Source organism: Aotus nancymaae, unplaced genomic scaffold (genome assembly GCF_030222135.1).
Source record: "Aotus nancymaae isolate 86718 unplaced genomic scaffold, 86718_ANA_hifiasm-v0.15.2.pri h1tg000067l, whole genome shotgun sequence".
Taxonomy (NCBI): Eukaryota; Metazoa; Chordata; class Mammalia; order Primates; family Aotidae; genus Aotus; species Aotus nancymaae.
The window spans coordinates 31192637-31203504 of NW_026988482.1; the positions used below are offsets into that span (position 1 = coordinate 31192637).

The 10868-nt window shown below is 40.1% G+C and overlaps 1 protein-coding gene across 5 annotated transcripts in view; it reads right to left on the reverse strand.

The window, feature by feature from the left end:
- Positions 1-10653, reverse strand: part of TASOR (transcription activation suppressor) — a 68783-nt gene extending 58130 nt beyond the window's left edge. For 3 of the 5 annotated variants that reach the window (XM_012460782.3, XM_012460783.3, XM_012460781.2), the window contains exon 1: positions 10220-10653. In XM_012460782.3, coding sequence (XP_012316205.1) covers positions 10220-10559 — 340 coding nt within the window. In that variant the 5' untranslated portion in view covers positions 10560-10653. The remainder of the gene's footprint in view (positions 1-10219) is intronic. The other 2 variants (XM_012460784.2, XM_064367216.1) reach the window with 1 other exon arrangement.
- Between the last annotated feature and the right edge of the window lie 215 nt (positions 10654-10868).

The following is a 10868-nucleotide window of genomic DNA, read 5'->3' on the forward strand; positions in this document are numbered from 1 at the left end:
GGCTTGGAGTAAGGTGCTGGGTAAAGTAATTACTTATATAGCTCAGTTCTCTCAAATGTAAAATGACAAACTCCAGCTACCCTAATGACCACTATATGCCACATGCCATACATGAGACAAAACATGGAAAAAGCTCTCAGCATAGCATCCAATGCATCATTTAAGACTGTTAAGTTTTTATTCTCCACATACCCAACCATTCTACATCCCACTTTTTTTTTTTTCAGAGTTTCACTCTTGTCGTCCAGGTTGAAGCAATTATCCTGCCTCAGCCTCTCGAGTAGCTGGGCTTACAGGAGCCTGCCACCACATCCAGCTAATTTTTATATTTTTAGTAGATATAGAGTTTCACCATGTTGGCCAGGCTGGTCTCGAACTCCTGACCTTAGGTAATCCACCTGCCTTGGCCTCCCAAAGTGCTGGGATTACAGGCGTGAGCCATTGCGCCCAGCCCCCACTTATAAAATATTTAAGTCAAATATCCAATTTGTTCTTTTGAATTACTGGTCTAGTAACCTCAAATTTCCATCTTATGCACAAAATATTTTAATTTATTAATACGCCTTAAAGACTATACATATACATATTTCCCCAAATCAAAAAGGAACCACTTTTCATTGTAGAGAGAAGTACTTGTAGAAACTATGTTATTCTCTATTACCTTAATTTCTTTCAAGACACTACTTAGTAACAGTCAACAAATGTCAGTCAAAATAGCTCACTACTGCAAACATAATGCTCCACTTGTACATACTCCTAAACGTAACAGATGCAGCCAACTTTTGTCTTTTCTATACATGATTATTAGACTTTAAAGAACATGTCAAATGACAGACCCATTCATCCATTCATTTACCAAACCATGTATATATTACACAAGTATCTGTAAAAATGTAGTTTTCAATGGCACAGTGTGTACAAACAAATGGTTACCACTACTTTGGAACTGTACACTAAAAAATTGGTCAACATACTTACAGTAATGCAATAAAAAAAAAACAGGAGTAACCTCAAACAAGTACTCAAATAGAACAAGACTACTCAACACAAAGTGCCCTATAATCAAACTTGTAGCAGATGAATATAATTCAGTAACCTACTGATTATAAGCTCCATGAGACAGAAACTGTTATCTGTCTTGTTCATCACTCATCTTTCCCATATCCCAGTAGCTAGCCCTGTGAGTGCTAGCCCTAAAAATATTGAACAGTTGAGTGAAGAAAATGAGAAACTCTGTCAAGAGCTTTAAAAATAGTAACAAATATATTCTACTACTAAATGATTGCTATTTAAAAGTAAGACTCATTGGGAGGCCGAGGCGGGTGGATCACGAGGTCAAGAGATCAAGACCATCCTGGTCAACATGGTGAAATCCCGTCTCTACTAAAAATACAAAAAATTAGCTGGGCATGGTGGCGCGTGCCTGTAATCCCAGCTACTCAGGAGACTGAGGCAGAATTGCCTGGACCCAGGAGGCGGAGGTTGCGGTGAGCCGAGATCGTGCCATTGCACTCCAGCCTGGGTAACAAGAGCGAAACTGTCTCAAAAAAAAAAAAAAAAAAAAAAAAAAAAATTAAGACTCATTCACAAATTCGACAATTCAGTAACATACAAAACACAAATGAAAGCTCAGAAGAGGGTAGGAGACATACATTGTCTTAATTCAAACCTGTGTTACAGAATGTAGGACAAAAACATCTTATCTTTATGATGATTGTCCCCAATTAAATTGTGAAGAACTTGGCAAGGAAAGCAGCATGTGGAGGTCTTTACAGGCTTTCACATTCAAAGTGGGCCAAGCATGATTTTAAAAGTTGGGTTTGGCCGGGCGCGGTGGTTCAAGCCTGTAATCCCAGCACTTTGGGAGGCCGAGGCGGATGGATCACGAGGTCAAGAGATCGAGACCATCCTGGTCAACGTGGTGAAACCCCGTCTCTACCAAAAATACAAAAAATTAGCTGGGCATGGTGGCGCGTGCCTGTAATCCCAGCTACTTAGGAGGCGGAAGCAGGAGAATTGCCTGAACCCAGGAGACGGAGGTTGCGGTGAGCCGAGATCACGCCATTGCACTCCAGCCTGGGTAACAAGAGCGAAACTCCATCTCAAAAAAAAAAAAAAAAAAAAAAAAAAAAGTTGGGTTTTACACACAATTTTGTTTCTAAACTAACAAAATGACTTCAGGTATCTAAAATGTACACAAAAAATGTATCACATGGCTTCCAATTTCTATGAAATTTTAGTCTACATAAGAGAAATTTTCATTAGTTAAGCTACCCCAACATAATTTCTGCCATTAATGTAAAGTAAAAAATTACTCAAATCATAAATCTGCATAAAAGTTCACATACTGGCCAGGCGTGGTGGCTCACGCCTGTAATCCTAGCACTTTGGGAGGCGGAGGTGGGTGGATCACCTGAGGTTAGGAGTTCAAAACCAGCCTGGTCATCATAGTGAAACCCCATCTTTTTTTTTTTCAGGCCTTTTCCATTTAATAACAAAAACAATCTGTACAGAAAACCCAAAGGCAACCACATAGCATATGTAAAATGTGCAAATACACTTTAAAATGCAAGTTATTCTATAGCATCTGCAAGATAGAATTTCATAGTAATTAAGGAATCTACTTCATTCTAACTTAACAGTCTTTTGCTTGTATAGCCAATGCAAATCTACAAGGCACAACTTAGCGCTGATGCTACAGTGTGAAACACATACCCTCAGATTATTTATTTGAAGATATTAAAATAATATCATGTTTATTATTTTTTAATGAGTCATGAGCTCATTTCTAAAGCTTCATAAAGCATTACGATGATAACATATATGTGGTCAGGACAAGCTGTTCCCTGAACTTAAAAGGTGAAGGACAAGACTCTATACTGTTATCCTGTATTAAAAAAGAAATATACATATATATACACAGACACCCCATATCACGGACAAGAAACTTCCCATAATCCAAAGGGAGGCCATTTCCTTATTAGCAAAGGTGTGCATTACAGTATTTCATGACAGTTAAAAATTACACACTTACCACCTGTTTTGGTCCATCTTGCTACAAAAAGACACTGAAGTAGACAATTTTCTTCAGTAAGGTAAAGACAATGTCTAATTTAGAAAATCCTCCTCTTGAGATTGCACAGTGAAAGGTATCATTTAATTAAATATAAAAGCTTACTACCTTTTTTTTTTTTTTTTGAGATGGAGTTTTGCTCAGTCACCCAGGCTGGAGTGCAATGGCAAGATCTTGGCTCACTGCAACCCTCACCTCCCGGTTCAAGTGATTCTCCTGCCTCAGCCTCCCGAGTAGCTGAGATTACAGGCACCCACCATCATGCCCAGCTAATAAAAAGTTCACATACAAATTATTCTCAAAGTACTTAACATTTCCAGTTCACTCTAAAGCAATGTCCAAGAGTCATATCCAATGTACTAAAGACAACAGCTAGTAGGAAAAAACTTCCTGCAAATGAAAAGGCATTTGAGTTCTAACAATAAATATCTGTGTCCTAATAACTTTGTATTGCAAATGCCTCAGTGGCCTCATTAGTTAGGCCAATTATAATTTCTCACTTTTTCTGGTGATAATTTCTACAATAATAAAATTATGCTATAACGATTTTTAAGAATTTCAAGTCAACTTGCTGGAAAACTTAAGTTCCTGTTCTCAATGTACATTCTCTGGTAGTCTATTTTATGTCCTCAGAGGTCGCTTAACATTACATGCATCTTGATGAATGTATCCTGTCACTCCTTTTAAAGAAAACAGATGGGTCACTATTTGAGGTAGTAATAATAAAACAACCCTGTGTCTATCCAAATAGGGAAAGCATTACATTTATGAATCATCCATTTCACTAAGGGACTCAGTATTCAATATACTGTTGTCTAGATTCTGACAGTTATCGTTTAACCATTAGTGGTTAAGTACTACCTTCAATACTGTACTAAGAGCTTTACATGTATCATCTCAATCACCCAAACAACCCTATGAAGTTCAATATGCCCATTTCTCAACTGCAACTGAAACAAGTAGCAGTTGAGTTGGTCCAAGGTTACAGGGTTAATCAATGAATCAAGCTGCTAGGACTCAAATTCAAGCGATCAGTCTCCCTATCTCATATCCTGAAATATAAGATGTGTTTGTATGGGTATAAGATGTACAATGTCCAATCATGTCGAGCTGAAAAAAATCATGGCTTCCTCATTTTATAAAGTAGAAATCATATAGAAAACTTAGGCACAAGGAGGGGTGAACCTGCCCAGGTCGGAAACAGAGCAGGTCAAAACTCCCGTGCTGATCAGTAGTGGGATCGCGCCTGTGAATAGCCACTGCACTCCAGCCTGGGCAACATAGCGAGACCCCGTCTCTACCAAAAAAAAAAAAAAAAAAAGAAAAAAAAGAAAGAAAACTTAGGCATAGGAAGTTAGCTATAAAAGAACAAAGAGGCCTGATGCAGTGGCTCACACACCTATAATCCCAGCACTTTCGGAGGCCAAGGCAGGCAGATCACAAGGTCAGGAGATCAAGATCATGCTGGCTAACATGATGAAGCCCAGTCTCTACTAAAAATATAAAAATTAGCTGGGCATGGTAGCGCAGGCCTGTAGTCCCAGCTACTTGGGAGGCTGAGGCAGGAGAATTGCTTGGACCAGAGGTTGCAGTGAGCAGAGATCATGCCACTATACTCCAGCTTGGGCGACAGAGATTGTTTCAAAAAAAAAGAAAAAAAAACAAAGAATTTGGTTCTAAGACCACTCTTTCTATACCCTCTTGTCTTCTCTCAAATCTCTTAATTTTTTCTGATTTTAATTTTCCTGCAGAGACACTAGGGCCAAGAGTCGTAATAATCTTTTTTTAAAAAAAAGGTTAACAGTAGCAAAAGTTCTTTCACACATTAATGTGTAATTTTGCTTATTTAATAAATTTCCATTAAATGCCTGTCAGAAAAACAGCTGAGTTGACTACTGATCATACAAGGTTTCCCTATCGACAAGCTATTTATAGATGCATTTTACAAGACTGAAAAACACAGATTTAGAAGGGCACTTGGAGACTTATAATTCAAATGAAGAAACTGACAGTACCATAGAATAGCAACTGGAATCACATTTCCTGACTTTTAGCCATACTATCATCAAATATTTATTAGATTATACAAAACATACTCAAGATTTGAAGGTCATATTTAGGCAGTAGGCAGAGATATAATTTAAGTAATCAAGCAGTAGCTTTGTTCCTTAAGCAAAAGAACATCTTCAACATGCACGGTGGCTCACGCCTGTAATCCCAGCACTTTGGGAGGCCAAGGCAGGCAGATCATGAGGTCAAGAGATCAAGACCATCCTAGCCAACACAGAGAAACTCCCGTCTCTACTAAAAAAAACACAAAACGTGGTGGCAAGTGTCTGTATTTGCAGCTACTCAGGAAGCTAAGGCAGGAGGATCGCTTGAACCCAAGAGGAGGAAGTTGCAGTGAGCCAAAATCCCACCACTGCACTCCAGAAAAAAAAAGAAACATCTTCATCAGTTTTACCAATTTGTTTACTGTTAACGATTTTTTGTATTTATGTATTGCAAAAAACATCATAAATACATAAATTTTGTATATATATGTATACACACACACACAAGCTAAACCTAAAAGATGGACCACTCCTATCAAAACATACAAATGGGGCTGGGCACGGTGGCTCACGTCTATAATCCCAACACTTTGGGAGGCCAAGGTGGGCAGATCACTTGAGGCCAGGAGTTCGAGACCAGCATGGCCAACATAGTGAAACCCCATCTCTACTGAGAATACAAAAATTAGCTGGGAGTGGTGACAGACACCTGTAATCCAAGCTACTCAGGAGAGGCTGAGGAAGGAGAAGGCTTTGAACCCAGGAGGCAGAGACTTCAGTGAGCGGGGATCACAACACTGCACTCCAGCCTAAGCGACAAGAGTGAGACCTCATCTCAAGGAAAAAAAAAAAAAAAACACAAATGGGTAATATGAAGTCTAAATAAACAGTTGTCTGATTTAAAGTAATTCATGGAAGACGATGAAATAATTATCAAGAAGCAGCTGGGGATCTGAAATTCTCTCTGAATTCATAGCTGATGTCTACTGGTATTAATGATTATAATACAACCACTCTCCATTCATTTGTTCTTCACAGTTAAGATCTTTTTTAAAAACCACTTTTCTTCAGTCTAAAAAAAATTAGCACAGACAATAGGAATAGGTGCTTCATTGCTAAATCAACAAGGCTGAACATAGTGTATAGTTAGGAATGAATATGCTGGCAGGAATCAAGAGCATACAAATATGAAACAATGATTTTTGAACTGAGGATAGGTCAAAGTAAATTTTACCTCCATTGCTTTGCTATTATGTACAGAGAGATCTATTGCTCTCAGAACCCAATCCATACACAACTAATGAAATACCATGGATATTTCCTTAATAATGAGACTTGGCTCCAATAGCTTCAAAAAGACAAGTGTAAATTTTGTTGGGGAAGATGGAGGTTAGGAAAATTAGTCATTACTTCTGGACTAAACTAGTTTGGAAACTTAGTGTACGAGAACAATTAATTTTTGAGACTCCCTTGCACGCTACAAAAACATTAAACATTTTCCAGAAAGTGAATCATCACTACTCCATTTCCCAAGAACTTTGGAGGGAAAAATTACATCAAATGCAATTACCAATTTTAATTTACTTTTGATGACTTACTAGATTTAAACAAAGCAATAGTGAAACATCTACCAACAAAATGCCAATTCTACCATTTGGTTAAATGTAAGAATTGGTCAGGCGCAGTGGCTCACACCTGTAATCCCAGCAGTTTGGGAGGCCAGCGGGCAGATCACAAGGTCAGGAGTTCAAGACGAGGCTGGCCAACATGGTTAAACTTTTCAGTATCAAAGGTTCTATTGCATTCATATTTTAACACGGCAGACCTTTTCTTGTTACTGCTTTTCCCGTGAAAAGACCAGGCTGGCCAACATGGTGAAACCCCGTCTCTATTAAAAATACAAAAAAAAGCTGGACATGGTGGCGGGCGCCTGTAATCCCAGCTACTTGGGAGGCTGAGACAGGAGAATCGTTTCAACCCAGGAGACGGAGGCTGCAGAGAGCCGAGATTGTGCCAGTGCACTCCAGCCTGGGTGACAGGGTGAGATTGTCTCAAAAAAAAAAAAAAAGTAAGAATCATGCCTCAGCCAATAAATAGTAATACACACATCGAAAACAGTAAAAATTTATACCTTTCCAGATAAATAGTCAATCTGTCAGCACCAATCAAATGTCAATAGTTAACATAATTTCTGAATGTCAAAATTCCCCAAGGATGAAAATGTACTAAATATTTCTATATTTAATGGTGGGAGGGTGGGGGGAGACAGTTTTTGTTACAAACGGTTCAGGTCAAAAGCAGCTAACTTAAATCCTTAGGTTATAAAAAAAAAGAAAAATCTTGCTACCCAGTTTGAATAGTGGTAAGAAGTACTCCACAGCTATCTTCAAATTCCAACTCCACCACTTATTAGCTGTGTGACCTTGGGCAAGTTACCTAACCTCTCTAGTCTCCTCATCTGTAAAATGGGAATAGTACCTACCACAAAACACTGTTGAGATTTAGTCAATGTATGTAAACTGCTTAGAACAATGACCACAACTTTTTAGGTACTATACAAGTGTTTGCCAGTATCATTATTCAATTACAATTGCAGTTATTTTGGATGTCATACTATTGACAAGACCAAAAAAGGAACTGAGTCAACAAGTTATAATTGCATAGTAGTGACCTTTAAGGCATTAAAACAGTCAAGTCCTAATCTTGAATTTCATGGGAAAAGCAGTCACAAGGTCTGCCATATTAAAATATGAATGCAACAGAACCTTGATACTGAAAAGTTCAAGCAGACATACCTATTGAAAACTATCTAATATTCACGATAAAAATACTTAGATGACCACAACTAATAAAACCTAGCCAAATCCTATACGAAGTGATACCTTTACCTTTAGAGCCTTCCAAGAGACGATGTTGGGGGGAAGAGTGAAACTAGCAGCTTCACTATTAGTTTATGATGAATATTTTTTTTAAAATAAAGTTGAACTTATGTATTAAATTCTAACAAGCACTAACTTCTCTCAGCTTGAACAGGATAAAATTCATAGTGGTAAAATAGCTGCTTATTTAATTTTTTAAAGTTCTATTTAAGTCGCTACTTTACTATTTGAACAGCTGGTGATCAGGGCATAAATACTTACACAAGTTAAAAATTGCTCATTTTCACTAAACATGAAAACATCCACTGTGATATATTTTCCCTATTCACAAGTTTTGTCTCTAAGTAAAAATGGAAAATACAAGTTTTACCCAAGAGGTACAAGACTATGGGGGAAAAAGCTAGGTTTATGTTTTCTAATCTCTCAATTATTTCCACTTTTAGTGTGTTCAACTGAAGTCTATTTTACAGCAATCTCTGGATTTATCTAACTAAAACACACACACACACACACACACACACACACACACACACACACAGAGACAGTGCCTTTCCAGTTCCTACTGCCTTCCCACATTTCAAACCAAATTTTAAGGATTTCTAGGCCAATTTTCTGGTCCTAACAAACAGAAAAAAGTGTATCATGGTTTGTCCATATTCTTAAGCACTTAAAACTTAAAAAAAAAAAAAAAGACTTCAAACGGCTTTTATTACGCTGTGAACAAAAAAATAGTTCGACCTCCTACCTCATAACCAGAGCCCATTTAAATGTACTTCCAACCTATTCTCTAACAATTGATAATTTATGCTGGGAACTTTTCTCATACAGACTATAATCATACATTCTCAAATCTTAACACACCAAAAGAATTGACAGTCTTGACCTTTAAAAGTATCTTTCTGAACCCCGTATTAACTCAAAAGATATTTCTAGAAACAGTCCTCATGCTAACCTCCAAAGGTTAACTTCCATCTTTGTCAACGTGGTTTCTCACACCAAGTATTTTCTTGGCTTTGTCATCCAAACAGAAATGAACTTTATTTGTATCTTTCCGATAAAATGCTCAAACAATTCCAGTAGTGCAAGTGGAATTGGTTATGCTTATGGAAAGTCAGTATAATGCTACAGCCAAGATTCTATAACCAAGAAATGAAAAAGCTTTCCGTAGGGGGAAAAAAATCCTATTATTTTCCAAAGTAAATAATGAAAAACCTAACCACACAGTAGGGCAAAAAGGAAGTTGTCTAAATCCAGAATATCCAAAATTTACTGGACAGTTAAAAAATACCCCAATAACAAAAAAAGATACTAATTTTGATCTTCATTAGAAATTTTGACTCCATATTAATATGGTATTAAGATTTTTTTTAAAGTACATGTAATTAATGTAACTGTTCCCACATGGGTTCCAAAAACTAAGACTGGACTTTTTTTAATCTGAAGTTCTACCATCTAGAAGACCAACTTGGTGACTCTTGGGGATAATATAACTTCTCATAAGTTTTCCATTGGGAAATTACTGCACCAAGAACCTACCTTGCCATTCTTTTCAAATATAAGAAAAACCATATTAAGTTCGGACTTAAAAAGAGAGAGATCTATTTAATCTAACGCTTCAATAACAAGGGGGAAAAATCTACATGGAAATGAAGTGTGATGGAAAATAGCAGTGTGCATGGATCACATCTACTAATGAAGATTTCTAAATAAGGGAGGACGCTGACATCAAGCACATTTCAAGTAGACACACAGAGCTGAAGAACTTCCACAGGGAGAAGCACTCTTGGTCCTCAGAACGCAATGGCCTCGGAGAAAGCCCCAGAATCCATGGCCAAGGGCTATTTCCATAGCGAGACTTCTCAGAAGCATCCTTAGGACACAACAGTTTCTCTGCCTTCGGGGATTGGGAGGGAGGGGCGCCGAGCACCATCTTTCCTCTCTGGGAGTGCAGCCTTACGGACAAGCTTCAAACCTGAGCTACTTCCAACTTCCACGGGGAGGGGGAGCAGGGGAGCGTGGTTCCTCCGCTTTCTCTTGCAACAAGCGCGGCAGCTGGGCGGCCGTGGCAGTGAGGGGAGAGGCGGCCGGCGCTGCATGCGTGTTTACGTGTCTCGGATGGGTGTGGGAAGAGGACATAGAAAGGTTCTAATGAAAAGATGGAAGGGGGAGGGGGAGAGAGAGAGAGAGGGGTTGAGGAGAAGGGGAGGCACCACCTTTCTTTTCTCTGCTCTTCCTGGGGATCTGAAAACTCCTCCTAACAGGCCTTTCGGGCTCTTCGGGGCCTCTGGGCAGGGCGGCCGCGCCCGCCTCAAAGGATTCCTGACGCTGCTCGTGGCTGAGGCTCTGAGCGGCCTCGGCCCCCGCTGTCTCCTCAGGCCCAGCGCCGCTGCCAGGTTCCGCGATGCTGAGGAGGCGGAGGCCGCCGCCGCCGCCATTTTGTGGGGAGGACTCAAGCTCCGGAAGCGCCTGCTTCATCTCGTCGTCTCCGCGGCCGCCACTTTCCCAGCTCGAGTCCGTCGGCGGAGAGGCCTCAGTCTCCACAGCAGTCGCCATCGCGCCGACGTGAGGAGCTCCGGGAAGCTTCTGCCCACAAGGTCGACGAATGTTGGGGGAAGGGGCGGCAGGCAAGTCTCGCCTCCGAGCTGCTCTCAGCCCACCCACCCCCTGTCCCCCGTTGCCTCGGGCTGCGCTCCCGACCCGGCAGCCTCTTGGGGGCTCCGAAGCGGGCACCCCAACCGTGCTGCCCTGTCCTCGGAGCCGCTCCTCGCTGGGGCAGTTCTTCTGCCTTCCCCCGCCACTCAACGTGCGCGCGTCGGGGCCGAAAGGGGGCGGGGCTACCATGGGTCTTTCTACCAATGGGAG